General features: G+C 46.4%; 2 protein-coding genes across 3 annotated transcripts in view; one reads left to right on the plus strand and one right to left on the minus strand.

Moving 5' to 3' along the window:
• On the plus strand, positions 1 to 26,313 carry HNRNPC (heterogeneous nuclear ribonucleoprotein C). Of its 2 annotated transcripts, none has more exons than XM_090130093.1 (9): positions 1 to 117; positions 5,635 to 5,787; positions 13,550 to 13,793; positions 16,414 to 16,528; positions 16,728 to 16,775; positions 20,758 to 20,918; positions 23,109 to 23,210; positions 23,322 to 23,473; positions 23,849 to 26,313. In XM_090130093.1, exons 3-9 carry the CDS (start codon positions 13,553 to 13,555, stop codon positions 23,930 to 23,932), a joined length of 903 nt encoding a protein of 300 aa, XP_089986219.1. In that variant the 5' UTR covers positions 1 to 117; positions 5,635 to 5,787; positions 13,550 to 13,552; the 3' UTR covers positions 23,933 to 26,313. The 2 variants fall into 2 exon arrangements, with proteins under 2 accessions (XP_089986219.1, XP_089986220.1); XM_090130094.1 differs by having other exon boundaries at positions 16,414 to 16,489.
• The window catches only part of TTC5 (tetratricopeptide repeat domain 5), a 30,775-nt gene continuing 29,021 nt past the window's right edge, over positions 25,821 to 27,574 (minus strand). The window contains exon 9 of the mRNA XM_090130092.1: positions 25,821 to 25,958. Coding sequence (XP_089986218.1) covers positions 25,821 to 25,958 — 138 coding nt within the window. The remainder of the gene's footprint in view (positions 25,959 to 27,574) is intronic.

The following is a 27,574-nucleotide window of genomic DNA, read 5'->3' on the forward strand; positions in this document are numbered from 1 at the left end:
AGGGAGGAGGCGTGGCTTAGCTCTCCCGCGCCCGAGCGGCGTTGAGGGCGGTGCGGGCGCCATTTTGTGCGGAGCCCCCGAGCCAGGAGGCGGCGGCGGCGGCGGCGGGGCCCAGCGGTGAGGCCTTTAGGCCCTTTATATTAAAAAAAAAAAAAAAAAAGGGCTTTTTTTTTTTTTTTTTTCCTTTTTAATTTTTGTGGTTTTTTTTTTTTTTTTTTAACCGTATTTTGGGGGCGGCTCGGGGCGTTTTTTTTTTTTTTTTTTTTTTTTTTTTTTGTGGGGGTGGATTCGAGATTTTCGGGGCCCGGTTGGGCCGCCGTTTGTGGCGCAGTTTGTCGCCTCCTGAGGAGAATCGCGGCGCTTTCCCCCCCCCCCCTTTTCCCTCCCCCATTTCGAAGGCGTTTCCTTCTTTTCTAACATATTTTACCTCTGCGGATGGGGATAATTGTAGAAACGGGGGGGGGGGGGGGAGGGCTGGGGGGGGTGGTGGGGGGGAATATCGCGATATAACGGCGATAAACGGCGGGCAGGCGGGGCTTGAAGGGAGGGGGGCGGTGCCACGCGAAGCCCCGCCCCCTTCCGCCCCCCCACTTCCGGTTCCCCCCAATTAAGGGGGAAAAGAGCCCCAAAATCGCGTTGTTTCGCCCCAAAATCCGCCCTTCCCGCCTGAAATCGTCCCGTTTCTGCCCACAGCTGCGGTTTTCCTCCCCTAAAAATCCAGGTTTCTGCCCCGAAACTTCCTGCCCCCCCCCCTCCCCCCGCAACCCCCCCCCAGGCTGTCTTCTGCCCCCATTTCAACCCAAAAGTCCCTTTAATTCCCCCCCAAATCCGTTTATTTCACCCCAAAAGCCACTTAATTCTCCCAAATTCCCTTATTTCACCCCAAATCCTTTCATTGTACCCCAAATTCCCTTTATTTCACCCCAAAAATCATTTAATTCCCCCAAATTGCCTTATTTCAGCCCCAGACTCCTTTTATTTCACCCCAAATTTCCTTTATTCCACCCCAGAATTCACTTAATTCCCCCAAATTCCCTTATTTCACCCCAAAACCCCTCATTTCTTCCCATAATTCCCCTTATTTCACCATAAATCTCCTTATTTCACCCCCAAAAATCCCATTAATTCCCCAAATCCCCTCATTTCACCCCAAAATTCCCTTTATTTCAACCCAAAAGCCATTTATTTCACCCCAAAATCCACTTAATTCTCCCAAATTCCCTTATTTCACCCCAAATCCCCTCATTGTACCCAAAATTCCCTTTATTTCACCCCAAAAATCATTTAATTCCCCCAAATTGCCTTATTTCAGCCCCAAACTCCTTTTATTTCACCCCAATTTTCCTTTATTCCACCCCAGAATTCACTTAATTCCCCCAAATTTCTTATTTCACCCCAAAACCCCTCATTTCTTCCTATAATTCCCCTTATTTCACCATAAATTTCCTTATTTCACCCCCAAAAATCCCATTAATTCCCCAAATCCCCTCATTTCACCCCAAAATTCCCTTTATTTCACCCCCAAATCCATTTATTTCACCCCAGAATCCCATTAATTCGCATAAATCCCATAATTTCATTCCAAAATTCCCTTTATTTCAACCCAAAATCATTTAGTTTCCCCAAGTTGCCTTATTTCACCCCAAATTCCCTTTATTTCTCCCCAAACTGCCTTCAGTTCCCACAAATTCCCTTATTTCACCCCAAATCCCCTCATTTTAGCCCCAAACCCTCTTATTTCTCCCCAAAATTCCCCTTATTTCACCCTAAATTTCCTTATTTCACCCCAAAAATTCCATTAATTCCCCCAAACCTCTCTTTTCACCCCCAGATTCCCTTTATTTCACCCCAAAATTCCATTTATTTCACCCCAAATCCCCTCATTTTACCCCAAGTTCCCTTTATTTCACCCCAAAATCCGTTTAATTACCACAAATCCCCTCATTTCACCCCAAAAATTGCATTAATTCCCCCCAAATCCCCTCATTTCACCCCAAAATTCCCCTTTTTTCACCCCATATTTCCTTATTTCACCCCAAAAAGTTCCATTTATTCCCCAAATCCCCTCATTTCACCCCAAAAATCCCTTTAATTCCCCCCAAAATCCCTTTATTTCACCATAAATCCCCCCATTTTACCCCAAAATTCCCTCATTTCACCCCAAAATCCCATTAATTCCCTCAAACCCCCTCATTTCACCCCAAAAACCTCCAATTTTGACCCAAAATCCCCCATTTCTAACAAAAATGTATAATTTCCATCAAAAGTGATGTTTTCTCCCCAATTTCCCCCATTTTCAGACCCCCCTTCCCCAAATTGGTCATTTTAAGGTTTTTCTCCCCAATCCTCCCTTCCAAAAATCCCCATTATCCCCCCAAAAAGCCCCAAAATCCCCAATTTTCCCCCCAAAATCCCCCATTTCTAACAAAAATGTATAATTTCCATCAAAAATGAGAATTTTTCCCCAATTTCCCCCATTTTCAGACCCCCAATCCCCAAATTGATCATTTTAAGGAATTTTTTTCCCAATCATCCCTTCCAAAAATCCCCATTATCCCCCCAAAAAGCCCCAAATCCCCAATTTTCCCCCCAAAATCCCAATTTCTACCAGAAACGTATAATTTCTATCAAAAATGATGTTTTTTCCCCAATTTCTCCCTTTTTCAGACCCCCTCTTCCCCAAATTGATCATTTTATGGCATTTTTCTCCGGTCCTCCCTTCTAAAAATCCCCATTATCCCCCCAAAAAGCCCCCAAATCCCCAATTTTCCCCCCAAAATCCCCCATTTCTAACAAAAATATATAATTCCTGTCATAAATAAGTATTTTTCCTCAATTTTGCCCTTTTTCAGACCCCCCCTTCCCCAAATTGATCATTTTGAGGCATTTCTCACCAATTCTCCCTTCTAAAAATCCCCATTATCCCCCCAAAAAGCCCCAAAATCCCCAATTTTCCCCCCAAAATCCCCCATTTCTAACAAAAATGTATAATTTCCATCAAAAATGAGAATTTTTCCCCAATTTCCCCCATTTTCAGACCCCCAATCCCCAAATTGATCATTTTAAGGAATTTTTTTCCCAATCATCCCTTCCAAAAATCCCCATTATCCCCCCAAAAAGCCCCAAATCCCCAATTTTCCCCCCAAAATCCCAATTTCTACCAGAAACGTATAATTTCTATCAAAAATGATGTTTTTTCCCCAATTTCTCCCTTTTTCAGACCCCCTCTTCCCCAAATTGATCATTTTATGGCATTTTTCTCCGGTCCTCCCTTCTAAAAATCCCCATTATCCCCCCAAAAAGCCCCCAAATCCCCAATTTTCCCCCCAAAATCCCCCATTTCTAACAAAAATATATAATTCCTGTCATAAATAAGTATTTTTCCTCAATTTTGCCCTTTTTCAGACCCCCCCTTCCCCAAATTGATCATTTTGAGGCATTTCTCACCAATTCTCCCTTCTAAAAATCCCCATTATCCCCCCAAAAGCCCCAAAATCCCCATTTTTCCCCCCAAAATCCCCATTTCTACCAAAAATGTATAATTTCCATCAAAAATGAGATTTTTTCCCCAATTTCTCCCTTTTTCAGACCCCCAATCCCCAAATTGATCATTTTAAGGCATTTTTCACCAATCCTCCTTTCCAAAAATCCCCATTATCCCCCAAAAGCCCCAAAATCCCCATTTTTTCCCCCGAAATCCCCATTTCTACCAAAAATGTATAATTTCTATCAAAAATGATGTTTTCTCCCTAATTTCTCCCATTTTCAGACCCCCAACCCCCAAATTGATCATTTTGAGGCATTTTTCTCCAATCACCCCTTCTAAGAATCCCCATTATCCCCCCAAAAAGCCCCAAAATCCTCAATTTTCCCCCCAAAATCCCCCATTTCTACCAAAAATGTATAATTTCCGTCACAAATCAGAATTTTTCCCCAATTTCCCCCTTTTTCAGACCCCCAATCCCCAAATTGATCATTTTAAGGCATTTTTTCTCCAATCACCCCTTCTAAAAATCCCCATTATCCCCCAAAAAGCCCCCAAATCCCCAATTTTCCCCCCAAAATCCCCGTTTCTACCAAAAACGTATAATTTCTATCAAAAATGATGTTTTGTCCCCAATTTCTCCCATTTTCAGACCCCCAACCCCCAAATTAATCATTTTAAGGCATTTTTCTCCAATCACCCCTTCTAAAAATCCCCATTATCCCCCCAAAAGCCCCAAAATCCCCAATTTTCCCCCCAAAATCCTCCATTTCTACCAAAAATGTATAATTTCTATCAAAAATGACGTTTTTTCCCCAATTCCTCCCATTTTCAGACCCCCAGTCCCCAAATTGATCATTTTAAGGCATTTTTTTCCCAATCATCCCTTCTAAAAATCCCCATTATTCCCTCAAAAGCCCCCAAATCCCCAATTTTCCACCCAAAATCCCCATTTCTACCAAAAATGTATAATTTCTATCAAAAATGATGTTTTCTCCCTAATTTCTCCCATTTTCAGACCCCCAACCCCCAAATTGATCATTTTGAGGCATTTTTCTCCAATCACCCCTTCCAAAAATCCCCATTATCCCCCAAAAAGCCCCCAAATCCCCAATTTTCCCCCCAAAATCCTCCATTTCTACCAAAAATATATAATTTCTATCAAAAATCATGTTTTCTCCCCAATTTCTCCCTTTTTCAGACCCCCAGTCCCCAAATTGATCATTTTAAGGCATTTTTTTCCCAATAATCCCTTCTAAAAATCCCCATTATTCCCTGAAGAGCCCCAAAATCCCCAATTTTTCCCCCCAAAATCCCCCATTTTTACCAAAAATGTATAATTTCCGTCACAAATCAGAATTTTTCCCCAATTTCTCCCTTTTTCAGATCCCCTCTTCCCCAAATTGATCATTTTAAGGCATTTTTCTCCAATCACCCCTTCTAAGAATCCCCATTATCCCCCCAAAAAGCCCCAAAATCCTCAATTTTCCCCCCAAAATCCCCCATTTCTACCAAAAATGTATAATTTCCGTCACAAATCAGAATATTTCCAAAATTTCCCCCTTTTTCAGACCCCCCAATCCCCAAATTGCTCATTTTAAGGCATTTTTCTCCAATCACCCCTTCTAAAAATCCCCATTATCCCCCAGAAAAGTCCCCAAATCCCCAATTTTCCCCCCAAAATCATTTTTACCAAAAATGTATAATTTCTATCAAAAATGATGTTTTGTCCCCAATTTCTCCCATTTTCAGACCCCCAACCCCCAAATTGATCATTTTAAGGCATTTATTTCCCAATAATCCCTTCTAAAAATCCCCATTATTCCCCGAAGAGCCCCAAAAGCCCCAATTTTCCCCCCAAAATCCCCCATTTCTACGAAAAATGTATAATTTCCGTCACAAATCATAATTTTTCCCCAATTTCTCCCTTTTTCAGATCCCCTCTTCCCCAAATTGATCATTTTAAGGCATTTTTCTCCAGTCATCCCTTCTAAAAATCCCCATTATCCCCCCAAAAGCCCCTAAATCCCCATTTTTTCCCCCGAAATCCCCCATTTTCCCCAATTTCCCTCCTTTTCACCCCCCGCTTTCCCAAAACTCCTCGTTTTCTCTTCTTTCACCCCAAATCTGACCCCCTTTTTCTCTTCCAGGCTCCCCCGGCCGATCCGAGGACGCTCTTGGCAACCCCCACCCCACCACCACCACCCCCAAAATCCCCTTTTCTCACCCCAAAAACCCGTTTTGAGGGCAAAAAAGGGTTTTTTGGGGGCCGAGCAGCGCCAATTTTTTCGCCGCCGCCAACAGTAAGTTTTGCCCCCTTCCCCCCCTTTGCCCAAATCCGACCCTTTTCACCCCAAAAGCAGCACAAGGAGGGGGGGGTGGGCCGTTAAGAGGGGGGGGAATAAAAGAAAAAAAAAACCCCAAAACGCCGCCGTTTCACCCCAAAAATCAAAGCAAGTTTTTCCCCCCCTCCCCCCCCCTGCGTTTCCCCTTTCGCTCTTTTGGGTCTTTTTCGTCCCATTTTGGGTTTTGAAAGGTGTTTTTTTTTTTTTTTTTAATTTTTTTTTTTTTTTGCTTTTAATTTTTTTTTTAATTTTTCTTTTTTTTTTTTTAATTTTTTATTTTAATTTTTTATTTTAATTTTTTATTTTTCCCCTTTTTTTATTTTATTTTTTTCCTATTTTTTTTCTATTTTTTTTTCTCCTATTTTTCTCTATTTTTCACTGGTTTTTTTTTCCTATTTTTCCCTTTTTCCCATTTTTTTTCACTTTTTCTATTTTTCCCTTTTTCCATTTTTTTTCCTATTTTTCCCTTTTTCCATTTTTCCCCATTTTTCCATTTTTCCTTTTTTCTCTTTTTCCATTTTTCTCTTTTTCTCTTTTCCTCTTTTTCCATTTTTCTCTTTTTTCTCTTTTTTCCATTTTTCCTCTTTTTTCATTTTCCATTTTTTATCACTTTTTTTTCCTTTCTTCCCCATTTTTCCTATTTTGGATTTTTCTCCTTTTTGAATTTTTTCCTTTTTTCCCCTTTTCCCTTTTTGAAATTTTTCTATTTTTTCTCTTTTTTTCGTTTTTCTTCTCAAATTTTCCATTCACTTTTTCCCTTCCACTTTTTTTCCCTTTTTCCATTTTTTCCCGATTTTCCCCCTTTTTCCCCTTTTTTCCCCATTTTCCCCTTTTTTTCCCAGTTTTTCTCTTTCTTCCCCAATTTTTCCCCAATTTTTCCTCGTTTTGCCCCATTTTTCCCCATTTTCCCCTTTTCCACATTTTCTCCCATTTTTCCCATTTTCCCCTCTTCCATTTTTTTCCCAAAAAAGCTCTTTTTTCACTTTTTCCTATTTCCCCATTTCTTCCACTTTTCTCTTTTTTCCCCTTTCCCATTTTTCCTCTTTTTTCTCTTTTTTCCCTCAACTTTTTCTTTTTTTCTTCTTTTTTCATTTTTTCATTTTTTTCGTCATTTTTTTCATTTTTCCCCCTTTTTTCTCAGTTTCCCATTTTTACACTTTTTTCCCCCAATTTTCCACTTTTTCTCCTCACTTTTCCTCTTTTTAAAGATTTTTTCCCCTTTTTCACCATTTTCCCTTTTCTTCATTTTTTCTTCATTTTTTTCCAACACTTTTTCCCTCTTTTCAACATTTTCCCCTTTTCTGCTCTTTTTTAAACCATTTCTCCACATTTTTGCTGTTTTCCCTTTTTTCCCTATTTTTTCCTTCTCCATTTTTCCCTTTTTTGGACTTTTTTTTTGTGCCACTTTTTCCTTTTCAATTTTTCTCCCTTTTTTTCCTTTTTCCCCCGTTTTTCCATTTTCCCTTTTTTCCCCTTTTTCCCCCTAATTTCTCCATTTCTCAATTATTATTTTTTTTAATTTCCACTTCCTTTTTTTTTCCCTTTTCTGAATTTTTCTCCCCTTTTTTTTTCCCTAATTTTCAATTCTTTTCTTTTTTTTTTTTTTTTCACCGTTTTTATTTCGTTTCTTTTTTTTTTTTTTCCCTTTTTCGTTCGTTTTTACCCCAAATCCTCCCCCCACCTCCCAATGGGGCCCCCCCACGTCCCACCCCCCACTTCGGACCCTCCTCGGACCCCCCCGGAGCGCCGCCCCCTCCCCACGCCACGGTAAGAGGGCTCCTCTAATTAGCACTCTTAATTAGTGCTCTTAATTAGCGCCCTTCATTAGCGCCCTCCCCTTAACCCCCGCCCCAGGGGTCCCCCCCCCCCCCCCGCCATTCTCCCCCATTTCCCCCCTCCCCTTTTTCACCCCTAATTAGCGGTATTCCCACAGCCTGGCGCTAATTAGCGCCGCCGTTAATTAGCACTGCTAATTAGGGGCGGCTTTCAGGTCAGACGGGGACAGCAAACAGCCACTAAGCTCCCTCGTTACAACCATGGGGTCATTTGTAGCGTTAATTAGTAGCGCTAATTAACGGCACTGATCAAAAACGTTAATTAACGGCGCTCATTACCGGTGCTAATTAGCGGTGCTAACGAGCTGGCCGCGTGCAGGAATGGTTCTGTGTTTGGGACCGGGGCCGTTCTGCAATCCCAGATCCTGTCTGCAGGAAAACAGAGCTCTTAATTATCATCTGTGGTGCTAATTGGCGGCGCTGCGTGAGTTAGCGGTGTTAATTAGCGCGGTTAACGAGGGAGGAGTGTGGAGGTGACGGATTCACCTTGGAGATTATGGGGACTCCCAAGTGCTGCAGCTGATTTGGGTTCCCCAAAACTCATTAAAAGGAACGCAGAGCCACTAATTATGATCCGTGGGGATGGCTTGATGCTAATTAGTTGTCTTAATTAGTGGAACTAACGAGATAGCGGCGTGTATGTGATGGAGATGATGAGGATGCCACGTGGTGGAGCTGGTTGGGTTCTCCAAACCCATCCAGAATAACACAGAGCCCTTAATTAGGGTCTGTCAGGTTTCTAATTATGTTCTAGAGCTCTTAATTAGCGCGATTAATTAGTGGAACTAATGAGTTAGGAGCAGGGAGGAGATGGTTCTGTGGTGGAAATGATGGGGGCACCGAGTTCTGGAGTTGGTTCTGGTTTCCAAACCCTTTGGCTAGAACTCGGGAGTCTAATTAAGATCTAATGAGCTCCCTATTGCTAATTAGTGCTGTTAATTAGTGACGCTAATGAGGCAGGAGCACGGAGGTGGTGGTACAGCAGAACGCAGAGGCCATTCCCGATCATAAAACCCAACTCTGAGAATACAGAGACTCTTAATTAGGTATTTAATCTCTTAATTAGAGGTTGTAGTCAAGCTGGACAGAGGTAGTTGATGCTAATGAGGTGTTAATTAGCACCGTTAACGAGGCAGGAGCGTGGATGTGAGGTTTTCCACAATGGAAATGATGAGTTCTGGAGCAGATCTGGATCAGGAATACAGAAACTTCCTCATTGCGGTTCACAGAGATGCCTACTGCTAATTAGCAATGTTAATTAGCGTCGTTAATGAGCTGCCAGGGGTGGTTCTCCCTTCACCCCACCCGCCTTCGGTGCCACCACATCATGTTGACATTGCATAGAGAACACGCTGACATTCACATCGACTTCCGCCCCACTTCCGCTCCATTTCCTCTTTATTTCCTCCCTACTTCCTCTATTTCCTCCCTACTTCCACTCCATTTTATTTATTTCCCCTTTACTTCCTCTTTATTTCTGCTTCTGCTCCACTTCCGCCGGGCTTCCGCTCCACTTTATCTCCTCTTTTCACCACTTCCACTCCATTTCCTCTTCACTTCCGCTCCACTTCTGCTCCGTTTGCTCTTTCTTTCCTCTCTACTTCTGCACCACTTTATTTCCTCTTCCTGTTCATTTCTGTTTTTGCTCCACTTCCACATTCATTCAACTTCATCTCTTCATCACCATTTCCACTCTGTTTCTTCTTCACTTCTGCTCCATTTTCTCTTTATTTCCTCCCTACTTCCTCTATTTCCTCCTTACTTCCACTCCATTTTATTTATTTCCCCTTTACTTCCTCTTTATTTCTGCTTCTCCTCCACTTCCGCCGCGCTTCCACTCCACTTTATCTCCTCTTTTCACCACTTCCACTCCATTTCCTCTTCACTTCCCCTCCACTTTATTAATTTCCTCTTTATTTCCTCTTCGTTCCTGTTTCTGCTTCACTTTCGCCCCGCTTTTGCTCCATTTCCACTTTATTTCCTCCTTGCTTCTGCTCCCCTTTATTTATTTCCTCTTTTCTTCCTCCTTATTTCTGTTTCTGCTGCACTTCTGCTCTACATTCACTCCACTTCATCTCTTCATCACCACTTCCACTCCATTTCCTCTTCATGTCCATTCCATTTCCACTTCATTTCCTCCCTACTCCCACCCCACTTCATTTATTTCGCCTTTATTTCCATTTATTTTCTCTTTACTTCCACTCAGTTTCCACTTTATTTCCTCTCTACTTCCACTCCACTTTATTACCCCTTTATTTCCTCTTTATTTCTGTTTCTGCTCCACATTCGCCCCACTTCCACTCCACTTCCTCTTTATTTCCTTTTTCACTCCACTTCTACTCCACTTTCTTTTCTCTTTGTTTCTGCTCTGCTTCCACTCCACTTCCTCTTTATTTCTACTCCACTTCCACTCTATTTCCTCTTTACTTCATCTTCATTTCTATTTCCTCTTTGTTTCCTTTTCCCTTCCACTCCATTTCCTCTTTATTTCTGCTTTGTTTCCACTGCACTTCCTCTTTATTTCCACTCTACTTGCACTCCATTTCCTCTTTATTTCATCTTTATTTCTACTTCACTTCCTCTTTGTTTCTTTAACACTTCCACTCCATTTCCTCTTTATTTCCTCTTCCACTCCACTTCTATTCCACTCCATTTCCTCTTTATTTCCCATCCACATTAACACTGCATTGGTGTTACACTGAATTCCACTTCCTCCATATTTCCTCCACCATTTTGACTCCACATTGACATCACCTCAACATTTCCTCAATTTCTTCCACGTTTCCTCCACATTTCCTCCATTTCCTCCACCTTTTCTCCACGTTTCCTCCACCTTTCCTCCATTTCCTCCACCTTTTCTCCACATTTCCTCAATTTCCTCCACCTTTCCTCAACATTTCCTCCACCTTTACTCACATTTTCTCAATTTCCTCCACTTTTTCTCCACGTTTCCTCCATTTTTTTCCACATTTCCTCAATTTTCTCCACCTTTCCTGCACATTTCCTCACTTTCCTCCACATTTCCTCAATTTCCTCCACCTTTCCTCCATTTCCTCCACCTTTTCTCCACATTTCCTCAATTTCCTCAGCCTTTCCTCAACATTTCCTCCACCTTTACTCACATTTTCTCAATTTCCTCCACTTTTTCTCCACGTTTCCTCCATTTTTTTCCACATTTCCTCAATTTTCTCCACCTTTCCTGCACATTTCCTCACTTTCCTCCACATTTCCTCAATTTCCTCCACCTTTTCTCCACATTTCCTCAATTTCCTCCACCTTTCCTCAACATTTCCTCCACCTTTCCTCAACATTTCCTCCACCTTTACTCACATTTTCTCAATTTCCTCCACTTTTTCTCCACGTTTCCTCCATTTTTCTCCAAATTTCCTCAATTTTCTCCACCTTTCCTGCACATTTCCTCATTTTCCTCCACATTTCCTCAATTTCCTCCACCTTTCCTCCACATTTCCTCACTTTCCTTCACTTTTTTTCCACATTTTCCCCATTTTTCTCCACATTTCCTCAGTTTGTTCCACCTTTCCTCCACATTTACTCCACCTTTCTTCCACATTTCCTCAATTTTCTCCACCTTTCCTCCACATTTCCTCAATTTCCTCCACCTTTTCTCCACATTTCCTCAATTTTCTCCACCTTTTCTCCACATTTCCTCAATTTTCTCCACCTTTTCTCCACATTTCCTCAATTTCCTCCACCTTTCCTCCACATTTCCTCAATTTCCTCCACCTTTCCTCCACATTTCCTCAATTTCCTCCACCTTTTCTCCACATTTCTTCAGTTTCCTCCACCTTTCCTCCACATTTTCTCATTTTCCTCCACTTTTCCTCCACATTTTCTCCATTTTTCTCCACATCTCCTCAGTTTCTTCCACCTTTCCTCCTGATTTTTCTCTATTTCCTTCACCTTGCCTCCTCATTTCCTCAATTTTCTCCACATTTCCTCATTTTCCTCCACCCTTCCTCCACATTTCCTCATTTTCCTCCACCTTTCCTCCACATTTCCTCCACTTTTCTCCACATTTCCTCAGTTTCTTCCACCTTTTCTCCAGATTTCTTCCATTTTTCTCCACCTTTCCTCAATTTTTCTCCACCTTTCTCCACATTTGCTCACTTTCCTCCACTTTTCCTCCTGATTTTCTTAATTTTCTCCATTCTTCTCCACATTTCCTCAATTTGCTCCAGTTTTCCTCCACATTTCCTCAATTTCCTTCTCCTTTCTTCCACATTTATTCAGTTTCTCCACCTTTCCTCTTACTTTCCTCCACATTTCCTCAATTTCCTCCACTTTTTCTTCACAACTTCTCTATTTTCTCCACCTTTCCTCCACATTTCCTCATTTTTTTCCACCTTTCCTCCACATTTCCTCAATTTCCTCCACTTTTTTTCCACATCTTCTCAATTTTCTCCCCCTTTTCTCCACTTTTCCTCCTCCTTTCCTCCACATTTCCTCAATTTGCTCTGCCTGTTTTCCATTTTTCCTCAATTTCCTCCACTTTCCTCCACATTCCCTCAAATTTTCTTGATATTTTCTTTACAGTCCATTCTTTTTCTTGATCCTTTTTCCCCATCCCTTCCTTTTTGATGCCCCACTGACATTTCCATGACATTTCCTCCCCCTTTTCTCCCCACTTCATCCATTTCCACATCACCTCAATATTTCCATGCCGTTTTCCCAACATTTCTCTGCATCTCATCAACATTTCCTCCACATTCCATCAGTTTTGACCTCAATGTTGGCATCACCTCTGCATTTTCATCACTTTTTCCCAACGTTTTCTCCACATTTCATCCACTTTGACCCACCTCGTTGGCATTTTCATGGCACTTTCACCACATTTCATTCTTTTTTTCCATCTTTTCTCCTCGTTTTCTTAGTTTTGACTCCACATTGACATCACCTCAACACTTCCATGATGTTTTCCCAACATTTTCTCCCCATTCCATCCATTTTTAACCCCACCTTGACCCCTCCTTGCCATTTTCTCCCCCTTTCCTCCCCAATTTCATCAACTTTTTCCCCCTTTCCTCCCCAGTTCCATCCATTTTGACCCCTCCTTGCCATTTTCTCCCCATTTCATCAACTTCTTACCCCTTTTTCTCCCCATTTCATCCATTTTGACACCCCCCTCCTCAACCTTCCTCCCCCCTCCTCGACCCCCCTACAACCCATCTCCCCTTTCCTCACCCTTCCCCCCACTTCCCCATCCTTCCTCCCCCCTCCTCAACCTTCCTCCCACCCCCTTTTCCCCCCCACAACCCATCTCCCCCCTCCTCCCCTTTCCTCCCCCCTCTTTAACCCCCCTATAACCCATCTTCCTCCTCCTCAACCCATCTCCCCCCTCCTCAGCCTTCTTCCCTCCTCCTCCAGCTTTCTCCCACCTCCTTGACCCCCCCTACAACCCATCTCTCCCCCCTACAACTCATTTCTCCCCTCCTCACCCTTCCTCCCCCCTCCTCAACCTTTCCCCCACTTCCTCACCCTTCCTCCCCCCTCCTCACCCTTCCTCCCCCCTCCTTGACCCCCCCACAGCCCATCTCCCCCCTCCTCACCCTTCCCCCCACTTCCTCACCCTTTCCCCCCTCCTCAACCTGCCCCCCCCCTTGATCCCCCCACAACCCATCTCCCCCTTCCTCAACCTTCCTCCCCCCTCTTTAACCCCCCTATAATCCATCTCCCCCCCCTACAACTCATCTTCCCCCTCCTCAGCCTTTCTTCCCTCTCCTCACCCTTCCTCCTCCTCCTCAACCTTCCTCCCACCCCCTTTTCCCCCCTACAACCCATCTCCCCCCTCCTCCCCCTTCCTCCCCCCTCTTTAACCCCCCCTCTAACCCATTTCTCTCCCCCCCTCCCCTCTTCTTTTCCTCCAGGCCATGGCCAGCAACGTCACCAACAAGACGGACCCCCGCTCCCTCAACTCGAGGGTCTTCATCGGCAACCTCAACACTCTGGTGGTGAAGAAGAGCGACGTGGAAGCCATTTTTTCCAAGTATGGCAAAATCGTGGGTTGTTCTGTCCACAAAGGATTTGCTTTTGTTCAATTTGTCACTGAAAGAAACGCCCGGGCCGCCGTGGCTGGGGAGGATGGAAGGATGATCGCCGGGCAGGTGCTGGGTGAGTGGTTGGGTGGGGAGGGGAAGAAGGGGATTTTGGGGGTGATTGGGGACATTTGGGGACGTTGGGAAGGGTTGGAAGAGGTTGGGGATGTCAGATATTTGGGGATGTTGGGAGAGATTAGGAATATGGGATATTTGGGGACTTTGGGAGGGGTTGGAGGTGTTAAATGTTGAGGGTTGTTGGGAGAGATTGGGGATATGGGACAAGTGGGGACATTTGGGGACATTGGGAGGGGTTGGAGGTGTTAAATATTGGGGGATGTTGGGAGAAATTGGGGATATGGGGTATTTGGGGACATTTGGGAGGGGTTGGAGGTGTTAAATATCAGGGGAATGTTGGGAGAGATTGGGGATATGGGGTATTTGGGGTCATTTGGGGACTTTGAGAGGGGTTGGAGGTGTTAAATGTTGAGGGTTGTTGGGAGAGATTGGGGATATGGGACATTTGGGGACATTTGGGAGATTGGGATATGGAATATTTGGGGATTTGGGATGAGACTGGGGACATTTGGGGACTTTGGGAGGGGTTGGAGGTGTTAAATATTGGGGGATGTTGGGAGAGATTGGGGATATGGGACAATTGGGGTCATTTGGGGACATTGGGAGGGGTTGGAGATGTCAGATATTGGGGGATGTTTGGAGAGATTGGGGATATGGGACATTTGGGGACATTTGGGAGATTGGGATATGGAATATTTGGGGATTTTGGGTGAGATTGGGGACATTTGGGGACTTTGAGAGGGGTTGGAGGTGTTAAATATCGGGGGATGTTGGGAGAGAGTGGGGATATGGGACATTTGGGGTCATTTGGGGACATTGGGAGGGGTTGGAGGTGTTAAATATTGGGGGATGTTGGGAGAGATTGGGGATATGGGATATTTGGGGTCATTTGGGGACGTTGGAAGAGGGGTTGGAGGTGTTAAATATTGGGGGATGTTGGGAGAGATTGGAGATATGGGACATTTGGGGACATTTGGGAGATTGGGATATGGAATATTTGGGGATTTTGGGTGAGGTTGGGGACATTTGGGGACTTTGAGAGGCGTTGGAGGTGTTAAATGTTGAGGGTTGTTGGGAGAGATTGGGGATATGGGACAATTGGGGTCATTTGGGGACATTGGGAGGGGTTGGAGGTGTTAAATATTGGGGGATGTTGGGAGAGATTGGGAATATGGGACATTTGGGGACATTTGGGAGATTGGGATATGGAATATTTGGGGATTTGGGGTGAGATTGGGGACATCTGGGGACGTTGAGAGGGGTTGGAGGTGTTAAATATTGGGGGATGTTGGGAGAGATTGGTGGTATGGGACATTTTCTCCCCATTTCTCCCCAATTTCTCCCCAAATCTCACAATTTCTCCGTTTTTTCCCCATTTCCCCCAATTTTCCCCCATTTTCTCCCCATTTTCCCCCGTTTTCTCCCCATTTTCTCCCCCAATCTCCCCATTTTCCCCCATTTCCCCCCATTTTCTCCCCAAATCTCACCATTTTCTCCCCGTTTTTTCCCAATTTCTCCCCATTTTCTCCCCAAATCTCCCCATTTCCCCCCTTATCTTCCCATTTCTCCCCATTTTCCCCCCAAATCTCCCAATTTTACCCCATTTTCTCCCCATTTCTCCCCACTTTCTCCCCAAATCTCACCATTTTCTCCCCATTTTTTCCCCATTTCTTCCCATTTTCTCCCAATTTCTCTCCATTTTTCCCCATTTTTCCCCATTTTCTCCCCATTTTCTCCCCAAATCTCCCCATTTTTCCCCATTTTCTCCCCATTTTCTCCCCCTTTTCCCCCATATTCTCCCCCAATCTCCCCATTTTCTCCCCATTTTACCCCATTCTCCCCCATTTTCTCCCCATTTTCTCCCCAAATCTCCCCATTTCTCCCCTTTTCCCCCCATTTTCTCCCCCAATCTCCCCATTTTCTCCCCCTTTTCTCCCCATTCTCCCCCATTTTCTCCCCATTTTCTCCCCATTTCCCCCCATTTTCTCCCCCAATCTCCCCATTTTCTCCCCATTTTACCCCAATCTCCCCTATTTTCTCCCCATTTCCCCCCATTTTCTCCCCAAATCTCCCCATTTCTCCCCATTTCCCCCCATTTTCTCCCCCAATCTCCCCATTTTCTCCCCATTTTACCCCATTCTCCCCCATTTTCTCCCCCTTTCCCCCATTTTCTCCCCAAATCTCCCCATTTCTCCCCATTTTCTCCCCCTTTCCCCCATTTTCTCCCCCTTTCCCCCATTTTCTCCCCATTTCCCCCCATTTCTCCCCATTTTCTCCCCAAATCTCACCATTTTCTCCCCATTTTCTCCCCAAATCTCCCAATTTCCCCCATTTTCTCCCCATTTTACCCCATTCTCCCCCATTTTCTTCCCATTTTCTCCCCCTTTTCCCCCATTTTCTCCCCATTTCCCCCCTTTTTTCCCTATTTTCTCCCCAAATCTCCCCATTTCCCCCCTTTTTTCCCCATTTTCTCCCCATTTCCCCCCATTTTCTCCCCCGATCTCCCCATTTTCTCCCCATTTTACCCCATTCTCCCCCATTTTCTCCCCATTTCCCCCCATTTTCTCCCCAAATCTCCCCGTTTTCCCCCATTTTCTCCCCATTTCCCCCCTCCCCAGACATCAACCTGGCGGCCGAGCCCAAGGTGAACCGTGGCAAGGCAGGGGTCAAACGCTCAGCAGCCGAGATGTACGGGTCAGTAGCTGCCCCACCTTCTCCGTCCCCCCTCGTCAGGTCGGCCCCTTCAGCTTTTTCACCCCCAAAACCCCTTCGTTTCACCCCAAAAAACCCAAAAAAAGGGCTGAGGTCAGAGGAGGAGGGGGGGGTGTTTTTGTGCCCCCCCCCCTCCCGACGACCCGCCTTTGGGTTGAAACGAATCCTTGGGTTTTTAACCCCAAAATTGGGGGTGGTGGGGTTGTGTTGTGTCGAGCAGGTCGTCCTTCGATCTGGATTATGATTTTCAGCGGGATTATTACGATAGGTAACCAGGTTTGGGGGGGGGGGATTTGGGGTTTTGGGGGGGATTTGGGGGTTTTGGGGGGATTTGAGGGTTTGGGGAGGGATTTGGGGGGGATTTGGGGGAGATTTGGGGGTTTTGGAGGGGTTTTGGGGGAAATTTGGGGGTTTTGGGGGGGATTTGGGGGATTTGGGGGGGGTTAGAGGGAGATTTGTGGGTTTTGGGGGGGATTGGGGGGAGATTTGGGGGTTTTGGGGGGGATTTGGGGGTTTGGGGAGGGATTTGGGGGAGATTTGGAGGTTTTGGGGGGGATTTGGGGGAGATTTGGGGGTTTGGGGAGGGTTTTGAGGGGGTTTTGGGGGAGATTTGGGGGTTGGGGTCGGGATTTGGGGGGGTTTTGGAGGGAGATTGGTGGGTTTTGGGGGGGATTTGGGAGGGGTGGAGGGAGATTTGGGGGTTTGGGGGGGATTTGGCAGGGATTTGGGGGAGATTTGGGGGTTTTGGGGGGGGATTTTGGGGGGATTAGAGGGAGATCTGTGGGTTTTGGGGGTTTAGGGGGGATTTGGAGGTTTTGGGGGGGGATTTGGGGGTTTGGGGAGGGATTTGGGGGGGGATTTGGAGGTTTTGGGGGGGATTTGGGGGAGATTTGGGGGTTGGGGGCAGGATTTGGGGGGTTTTGGGGTGAGATTTAGGAGTTTGGGGAGGGATTTGGGGAATTTGGGGGGAGTTAGAGATTTGTGGGTTTTGGGGGGGGGTTGGGGGGAGATTTGGGGGTTTTGGGGGGGATTTGGAGGTTTTGGGGGGGCTTGGGGGGGTCTTGGGGAGGAATTGGGGGGGTTTTGGAGGGAGATTTGGGGGTTTTGGGGGAGATTTCGGGGTTTTGGGGGTTTGGGGGGGTTGGAGGGAGATTTGGGGGTTTTGAGGGAGTTTTGGGGGTTTCAGAGGGAGATTTGGGGCTTTTGGGAGGGATTTGGGGGGGATTTGGGGTTTTTGGGGGGATTTGGGGGTCTTAGGGGTGGATTTGGGATTTTTGGGGCCGTTTTGGGGTAAATTTGGGTCATTTTGGGTAAAATTGGGTGCTTTGGAGATTGCATCCATTCCACTGTGAACCCCGATGTCATTCTGGGCCAAATTCCTCCATTTTTGGGATCATTCTGAAGCAGATTTGAGGGATCCTCTTTATAGGGATTGGATAGGGATTGGGATTTGGGATTTTTGGGGCCGTTTTGGGGCAAATTTGGGTCGTTTGGGGTAAATTTGGGTGGTTTGGAGATCGCATCCATTCCACTGTGAACTCCAATGTCATTCTGGGCCAAATTCCACCATTTTTGGGATCATTCTGAAGCAGAATTGAGGGATCCTCTTTATAGGGTTAGATAAGGATTGGGGTTTGGGATTTTTGGGGCCATTTGGGGGCAAATTTGGGTCATTTTGGGTAAATTTGGGTGGTTTGGAGATCGCATCCATTCTACTGTGAACACCAATGTCATTCTGGGCCAAATTCCTCCATTTTTGGGATCATTCTGAAGCAGATTTGAGGGATCCTCTTTATAGGGTTACATAGGGATTGGGATTTGGGATTTTTGGGGCCGTTTTGGGGCAAATTTGGGTCATTTTGGGTAAATTTGGGTGGTTTGGAGATCGCATCCATTCCACTGTGAACACCAATGTCATTCTGGGCCAAATTCCTCCATTTTTGGGATCATTCTGAAGCAGATTTGAGGGATCCTCTTTATAGGGTTAGATAGGGATTGGGATTTGGGATTTTTGTTGCATTTTGGGGTAAATTTGGGTCTTTTGGGGCAAATTTGGGTGCTTGGGAGATCGCATCCATTCCACTGTGAACCCCGATGTCATTTTGGGCCGAATTCCTCCATTTTTGCACCGATCCCAAAGCAGATTTGAGGGATCCTCTTTATAGGGATTGGATAGGGATTGGGATTTGGGATTTTTGGGGCCGTTTTGGGGCAATTTGGGTCATTTTGGGTAAATTTGGGTGGTTTGGAGATCGCATCCATTCCACTGTGAACCCCGATGTCATTTTGGGCCGAATTCCTCCATTTTTGCGCCGATCCCAAAGCAGATTTCAGAGATCCTCTTTATAGAGATTGGATAGGGATTGGGATTTGGGATTTTTGGGGCCATTTGGGGGCAAATTTGGGTCATTTTGGGTAAATTTGGGTGGTTTGGAGATCGCATCCATTCCACTGTGAACCCCGATGTCATTTTGGGCTGAATTCTCCCATTTTGGGATCATTATGAAGCAGATTTGAGGGATCCTCTTTATAGGGTTAGATAGGGATTGGGATTTGGGATTTTTGGGGCTGTTTTGGGGCAAATTAGGGTCATTTTGGGTAAATTTGGGTGGTTTGGAGATCGCATCCATTCCACTGTGAACCCCGATGTCATTTTGGGCTGAATTCTCCCATTTTGGGGTCATTATGAAGCAGATTTGAGGGATCCTCTTTATAGGGTTAGATAGGGATTGGGATTTGGGATTTTTGGGGCCATTTTGGGGCAAATTTGGGTCTTTTGGGGCAAATTTGGGTGCTTGGGAGATCGCATCCATTCCACTGTGAACCCCGATGTCATTTTGGGCCGAATTCCTCCATTTTTGCGCCGATCCCAAAGCAGATTTCAGAGATCCTCTTTATAGAGATTGGATAGGGATTGGGATTTGGGATTTTTGGGGCCATTTGGGGGCAAATTTGGGTCATTTTGGGTAAATTTGGGTGGTTTGGAGATCGCATCCATTCCACTGTGAACCCCGATGTCATTTTGGGCTGAATTCTCCCATTTTGGGATCATTATGAAGCAGATTTGAGGGATCCTCTTTATAGGGTTAGATAGGGATTGGGATTTGGGATTTTTGGGGCTGTTTTGGGGCAAATTAGGGTCATTTTGGGTAAATTTGGGTGGTTTGGAGATCGCATCCATTCCACTGTGAACCCCGATGTCATTTTGGGCTGAATTCTCCCATTTTGGGGTCATTATGAAGCAGATTTGAGGGATCCTCTTTATAGGGTTAGATAGGGATTGGGATTTGGGATTTTTGTTGCGTTTTGGGGCAAATTTGGGTCTTTTGGGGCAAATTTGGGTGCTTGGGAGATCGCATCCATTCTACTGTGAACTCCGATGTCATTTAGGGCCGAATTCCTCCATTTTTGCGCCGATCCCAAAGCAGATTTGAGGGATCCTCTTTATAGGATTGAATAGGGATTGGGATTTGGGATTTTTGGGGCCGTTTTGGGGCAAATTTGGGTCATTTTGGGGCAAATTTGGGTGCTTTGGAGATCGCATCCATTCCACTGTGAACCCCGATGTCATTTTGGGCCGAATTCCTCCATTTTTGCGCCGATCCCAAAGCAGATTTGAGGGATCCTCTTTATAGGGATTGGATAGGGATTGGGATTTGGGATTTTTGGGGCCATTTGGGGGCAAATTTGGGTCATTTTGGGTAAATTTGGGTGGTTTGGAGATCGCATCCATTCCACTGTGAACCCCGATGTCATTTTGGGCCGAATTCTCCCATTTTGGGATCATTATGAAGCAGATTTGAGGGATCCTCTTTATAGGGTTAGATAGGGATTGGGATTTGGGATTTTTGGGGCCATTTTGGGGCAAATTTGGGTCTTTTGGGGCAAATTTGGGTGCTTGGGAGATCGCATCCATTCTACTGTGAACCCCGATGTCATTTTGGGCCGAATTCCTCCATTTTTGCACCGATCCCAAAGCAGATTTGAGGGATCCTCTTTATAGGGATTGGATAGGGATTGGGATTTGGGATTTTTGGGGCCGTTTTGGGGCAATTTGGGTCATTTTGGGTAAATTTGGGTGGTTTGGAGATCGCATCCATTCCACTGTGAACCCCGATGTCATTTTGGGCCGAATTCCTCCATTTTTGCGCCGATCCCAAAGCAGATTTCAGAGATCCTCTTTATAGAGATTGGATAGGGATTAGGATTTGGGATTTTGGGGGCAATTTTGGAGCTTTTTGGGGTCGCAGGATGTACAGCTACCCAGCCCGGGTCCCACCGCCGCCCCCCATCGCCCGCGCCGTCGTCCCCTCCAAGCGGCAGCGCGTTTCCGGCAACACCTCACGGCGTGGCAAGAGTGGCTTCAACAGCAAGAGTGGCCAGAGAGGCTCCTCCTCCAAGTCTGGAAAGTGTGAGTTTTGGGATCGTTTTTGGGGTTATTTATGGGGTTTTGGGGATTTTGTGAGGTTTTGGGGAGTTTCGTTGGGTCTTCGCTTCGGTTTCAGTTGGGTTCTCATTGCTTTCTCAATGCGTTTCTCTTCTTGTTGGGTTCATTTTTGAGTCCTGGTGTTCTCCAAGTCCAGAAAGTTGAATTCTGAGCTCCTTTTTGGGGTTATTTCTGGGGTTTTTGGGATTTTGGGGGGTTTTGGGGAGTTTCATTGGGTCTTCGTTAGGGTTCGCTTGGGTTTCAGTTGGGTTTTTGATGTTTTTTTTGGGTTTCTCTTCTTGTTGGGTTTGTTTTTCAGTCTTGGTATTCTCCAGGTCTGGAAAGTGTGAGTTTTGGGATCATTTTTGGGGTTATTTCTGGGGTTTTTGGGATTTTGGGGGGTTTGGGAGAGTTTTGTTGGGTCTTCGTTAGGTTTCGCTTGGGTTTCAGTTGAGTTTTTGATGGGTTTTTGTTGGGTTTTTCTTGGATTTTTCCTCTTGTTGGCTTCATTTTCAAGTCTTGGTCATCTCCAAGTCCAGAAAGTTGAGTTCTGAGCTCCTTTTTGGGGTTATTTATGGGGTTTTGGAGATTTTGGGGGGTTTTGGGGAGTTTCCTTTGGTCTTCATTAGGGTTCGCTTCGGTTTCAGATGGGTTTTTGATGGGTTTTTGTTGCGTTTTTGTTGGGTTTCTCTTCTTCTTGGGTTTGTTTTTCAGTCTTGGTGTTCTCCAAGTCCAGAAAGTTGAATTCTGGGATCCTTTTTGGGGTTATTTGTGGGGTTTTGGGGATTTTGTGGAGTTTTGGGGAGTTTCCTTTGGTCTTCATTAGGGTTCGCTTCGGTTTCAGATGGGTTTTTGATGGGTTTTTGTTGGGTTTTTGTTGGGTTTCTCTTCTTCTTGGGTTTGTTTTTCAGTCTTGGTGTTCTCCAAATCCAGAAAGTTGAGTTCTGGGCTCCTTTTTGGGGTTATTTCTGGGGTTTTTGGGATTTTGTGGGGTTTGGGGGAGTTTCGTTGGGTCTTCGTTAGAGTTCGCTTGGGTTTCAGTTGGGTTTTTGATGGGTTTTTGTTGGGTTTCTCTTCTTGTTGGGTTTGTTTTTCAGTCTTGGTATTCTCCAGGTCTGGAAAGTGTGAGTTTTGGGATCATTTTTGGGGTTATTTATGGGATTTTTGGGATTTTGTGAGGTTTTGGGGAGTTTCGTTGGGTCTTCGTTAGGTTTCGCTTGGGTTTCAGTTGGGTTCTCATTGCTTTCTCAATGGGTTTCTCTTCCTGTTGGGTTCATTTTCAAGTCTTGGTGTTTTCCAAGTTCAGAAAGTTGAATTCTGAGCTCCTTTTTGGGGTTATTTCTGGGGTTTTTGGGATTTTGGGGGGTTTTGGGGAGTTTCCTTTGGTCTTCATTAGGGTTCGCTTCGGTTTCAGATGGGTTTTTGATGGGTTTTTGTTGGGTTTCTCTTCTTGTTGGGTTTGTTTTTCAGTCTTGGTGTTCTCCAAGTCCAGAAAGTTGAATTCTGGGGTCCTTTTTGGGGTTATTTGTGGGGTTTTTGGGATTTTGTGGGGTTTGGGGGAATTCTGTTGGGTCTTCGTTAGGGTTCGCTTGGGTTTCAGTTGAGTTTTTGATGGGTTTTTGTTGGGTTTTTCTTGGATTTTTCCTCTTGTTGGCTTCATTTTCAAGTCTTGGTCATCTCCAAGTCCAGAAAGTTGAGTTCTGAGCTCCTTTTTGGGGTTATTTCTGGAGTTTTGGGGTTTTTTGGGGTGGTTTTGGGGAGATCCGTTGGGTTTTCGTTGGGTTCTTTTTGGGTGTTCGTTGGGTTTTCGGTGGATTCTCAAGACTTTTCCCTTCATTTTGGGGTGCATTGGGTCATTTTGAGCCACTTCCCTTATTATTTCATTTTCTGGGGGCAGATCTTTTCTGTTTCACTTTTCCCACCATCATTTTTTCATATTTTTGAGTTCATTTTCGGGTCAGATTCCTCCTTTTTCCCTATTTTCCCACATTTCCTTTTCTCCACGAAGGGTTTCCATTTTGGGGGTTGAATTTTTGCGCTTTTTTGAGCGTTTTTCATGGGATTTTGGGGGGGATTTTTGTTGAAGAGACCACCGAGGGCCGATTTTGTGGCCAGTTGATGGGATTTGGGCTCATTTTTTGGGTTAAAACGCCACAATTTTGGCTGTTTTTTCAGTGAAAGGCGACGACCTGCAGACCATCAAGAAGGAGCTGAGCCAGATCAAGCAGAAGGTGGACTCCCTCCTGGAGAGCCTCGAGAAGATCGAAAAGGAGCAAAGTAAGCCCAAAACGACCCAAATTTGGGAAAACTTCACCCGCTCACCGTTTGAAAATGGGGTGAGTTGACCAAATTTGGAGTTTTTTGACCCATTTTTGTCGGGCACCGCAGAGCAGAAGAGCGACAAAACGGAGGAGGAGCAGGGAGGGGGATCGACCAAAAAGGAGGAAAGTGGCCCCAAAACGGAGGCGGGCGCCGACGATTCGGCCGAGGAGGGGGACCTGCTGGATGATGAGGATGCTGAGGAAAGGGGTGATGATCAGGTAATTAGCGGGGCTGTTAATTAACCCCCAGGGGTTGTGGGGGGGAAGGGATGGCGGAAACGGGTGGGAAATTTGGGGGAAAGCAGGTGAAAAAGTGATGGGAAGTGAATTGGAGAGAAATGGGGAGGTAATTAATTGGGGGAGAAGTGGGAAATTAATTGGGTGGGGGGGGGGATATGGGGAGGTAATTAACTGGGGAGAAATGGGAAGTTAATTGGGGAGAAATGGATGGAATAAGGGGAGATTAATTGGGGAGGAAAAAAAAAAGGTGGAAAAAGGGGTGGAAAAAAAAAAAAACGGGTGAAACGCATCGATGGTGTGGCTGATGAAGCCGTTAATTAACCCTTAATTAACTCTTAATTAACGAATCTCCAGCTGGAATCCATCAAGGGTGATGAGAAAGAGGCAGAGGAGGGGGAGGACGACCGGGACAGCGCCAACGGCGAAGACGATTCCTAAAAAAAACCCCAAAAAAGGCAAAATTACCCCCAAAACGATCGTCCCCCCTCCCTCACCTCCCCCCTCCCCCCCCCCCGTGTTCGTGGTGTTGTGACCCCCACCCCCCACAACCCCCCCCCCTACAATCCCCCAATTAATTTTGATACCTCGTTAACGACGTAACGATTAAAAGGACGGATGGTTTTTATGATGGGGAGCGCCGTGATTGGGGATGGGGGGAGGGGAAATGACCCAAAATGGGGCAAATTGAACCCAAAATGGGGACGCAGAGTTGACCCCAAATGGCCCCAAAATGGTGGCCCCGAATTTGCCTCAAAATGGTGGCCCCAAAATGACCCAAATTTGCCCCAAAATGGTGGCCCCAATGGAGACCCCAAAATGGCACAAATTGGTCCCAAAATGGGGATGCAGAGTTGACCCCAAATGGCCCCAAAATGGTGGCCCCAAAATGGCCACCAAATGGTGGCCCCAAAGGAGACCCAAAATGACCCAAAATGGCCCCAAAATGGGGACACAGAATGGCCCCAAATGTCTCCTGTCTTCCCAGTGGGAGCCACCAGTTGACCCCATTGGCCACCAGTTGCCACCAGTTGCTCCAGTTGGCCTGCAGTTGCCACCAGTTACCTCACATTGGCCACCAGTTGCTCCATTGGCCAACAGTTGCCTCCCATTGTCCACCAGTTGCCACCAGTTACCTCCCAATGGCCACCAGTTGCTCCCATTTTCCACCAGTTGCCCCCATTTGCTCCAGTTGCCACCAGTTGCCCCCATTGGCCTCCCGTTGACACCAGTTACCCCAATTGCCATCAGTTGCTCCCTGTTGGCCACCATTTGCCACCAGTTGCCTCCCTTGGCCACCAGTTGCCACCAGTTATCTCACATTGTCCACCAGTTGACCCCATTGGCCACCAGTTGCCACCAGTTGCCTCCCATTGGCCACCAGTTGCCACCAGTTACCTCCAGTTGGACATCAGTTGCTCCAGTTGGCCACCAGTTGCCACCAGTTGACCCCATTGGCCAACAGTTGTCACCAGTTACCTCCCAATGGCCACCAGATGCTCCAGTTGGCCGCCAGTTGACCCCATTGGCCACCAGTTGCTCTAGTCGGCCACCAGTTGCCTCCCATTGGCCACCAGTTGCCACCAGTTCATCCCATTGGCTACCAGTTGCCACTAGTTGTCACCAGTTGACCATTGACCCCCAGTGTCCCCATTCACCCCAATGTCCCCATTGCCCCCATTGACCCCATTGAGCCCAAAGCCCCATTGACCCCACTGACCCCATTGACCCCTTTGACCCCATTGACCCACTGACCCCATTGACCCCAATGTGTCCCCATTGACCCCATAGACTCCACTGACCCCAAAGCCCCCACTGACCCCAATGTCCCCATTGACCCCAAAGCCCCCATTGACCCCATTAATCCCGATGTCCCCATTGACCCCATTAACCCCAAAGCCCTCATTGACCCCAAAGCTCCCACTGACCCCAATGTCTCCATTGACCCCATTGTGTCCCCATTGACCCCACTGACCCCACTGACCCACTAACCCCATTGACCCCATAAGACTCCACTGATCCCACTGACCCCACCGATTCCATTGACCCCACTGACCCCAATGTCCCCATTGACCCCAAAGCCCCCTTTGACCCCAATGTCCCCATTGACCCCACTGACCCCAAAGCCCCCATTTACCCCATTGACCCCAAAGCCCCCATTGACCCCATTGCCCCCACTGACGCCCCCACAGACACCACCACCACTCAGGGTCCCCTCACACCTTTATTCCCCCACTCGCTCCCCCCCTGACCCCCCCACCCCCTCCCCCTCTCGTTAAGGCGGCCGCTAACGAGCCAGCCCCAATTAATTAGCGTCCCAATTAATGAATTAACGCTCCAACGAAGGGCTCTCGGGGGCGCAGCTGCAGGACAGGCGGGGGGCTGCGACTGCTGAGCCGGGGGGGCGGCGGCCATTCACCATCAGTGCCAGCGGGGAGGGGATGCGGACCCCCACGAATGAGAATGTCTGTGGGACCAGTAGAGACCAGTAAGGACCAGTATGGACCAGTATGGACCAGTAGTGGTCAACGGAGATACGTAGGAACCAGTAGATCCCAGTAAGAACCAGTAGGAGTTGGCCTATGCTTGTTTCTCTGCTGTCACTTAAGACCAGTATGGATCAATAAAGACCAGTATGGACCAGTAAGGACCAGTACAGAGCAGTAAGGACCAGTATGGACCAGTATGGACCAGTAGTGGTCAATGGAGATACGTAGGCACCAGTAGATCCCAGTAAGATCCAGTAAGAGTTGGCCTACGCTTGTTTCTCTGCTGTCACTTAAGACCAGTACGAACCAATAAAGACCAGTATGGACCAGTAAGGATGACTACAGACCAGTATGGACCAGTAAGGACCAGTATGGACCAGTAGTGGTGAACAGACTCCCATAGGAACCAGTGGATCCCAGTTGGAACCAAAAGAATTCAGTTGGTCTACGACCTACTATGGTTTCTCAAGACCATTATGGACCAGTATGAACCAGTATGGACCAGTAAGGACCAGTACAGACCAGTATGGACCAGCAGTGGTCAACGGAGATACGTAGGAACCAGTAGATCCCAGTAAGAACCAGTAGGAGTTGGCCTACACTTATTTCTCTATCGTCACTTAAGACCAGTACGAACCAATAAAGACCAGTATGGACCAGTAAGGATGACTACAGACCAGTATGGACCAGTAAGGACCAGTATGGACCAGTAGTGGTCAACAGACACCCATAGGAACCAGTGGATCCCAGTTGGACCGAGGAGAATCCAGTAGGTCTACGACCTACTATGGTTTCTCAAGACCATTATGGACCAGTATGAACCAGTATGGACCAGTAAGGACCAGTACAGACCAGTATGGACCAGCAGTGGTCAACGGAGATACGTAGGAACCAGTAGATCCCAGTAAGATCCAGTAGGAGTTGGCCTACGCTTACTTCTCTATTGTCACTTAAGACCAGTACAAACCAATAAAGACCAGTATGGACCAGTAAGGACCAGTACAGAGCAGTAAGGACCAGTATGGACCAGTAAGGACCAGCAGTGGTCAACGGAGATACGTAGGAACCAGTAGATCCCAGTAAGATCCAGTAGGAGTTGGCCTACACTTACTTCTCTACTGTCACTTAAGACCAGTATGAACCAATAAAGACCAGTATGGACCAGTAAGGATCACTACAGACCAGTAAGGACCAGTATGGACCAGTAAGGATCACTACAGACCAGTATGGACCAGTACAGCCCCATAGTGGTCAACGCAGACCAGCAGGAACCAGTATGGGCCTCTATATCCTCCCAGTCCATCCCAGTGCCTCCCAGTTCATCCCAGTAACCACCCAGTTACCTCCCAGTCCCTCCCAGTGCCCCATAACTCCATCCCAGTCCCTCCCAGTCCATCCCAGTTGCCCCCAAATCAATCCCAGTCCCTCCCAGTGCCCCACAACCCCATCCCAGTCCCTCCCAGTTACCCCCCAAGTCCCTCCCAGTTGCTCCCAGTCCCTCCCAGTCCCCCATATCCCCATCCCAGTCCCATCCCAGTCCCTCCCAGTGCCCCATAACCCCATCCCACTCCCATCCCATTCCCTCCCAGTGCCC

The sequence above is a fragment of the Phasianus colchicus genome, chromosome 39 (genome assembly GCF_987193195.1).
Source record: "Phasianus colchicus chromosome 39, bPhaCol1.hap1.1, whole genome shotgun sequence".
Taxonomy (NCBI): domain Eukaryota; kingdom Metazoa; phylum Chordata; class Aves; order Galliformes; family Phasianidae; genus Phasianus; species Phasianus colchicus.

What these genes read in the sequence shown, in the direction of transcription:
- HNRNPC (XM_090130093.1), top strand. Translation starts at nt 13,553, where the DNA reads ATGGCCAGCAACGTCACCAACAAGACGGACCCCCGCTCCCTCAACTCG. An exon ending in TCTCCGTCCCCCCTCGTCAG is followed by an intron (nt 16,529 to 16,727) that starts GTCGGCCCCTTC and finishes TGTGTCGAGCAG; the next exon opens with GTCGTCCTTCGATCTGGATT. An exon ending in GAAGATCGAAAAGGAGCAAA is followed by an intron (nt 23,211 to 23,321) that starts GTAAGCCCAAAA and finishes CGGGCACCGCAG; the next exon opens with AGCAGAAGAGCGACAAAACG.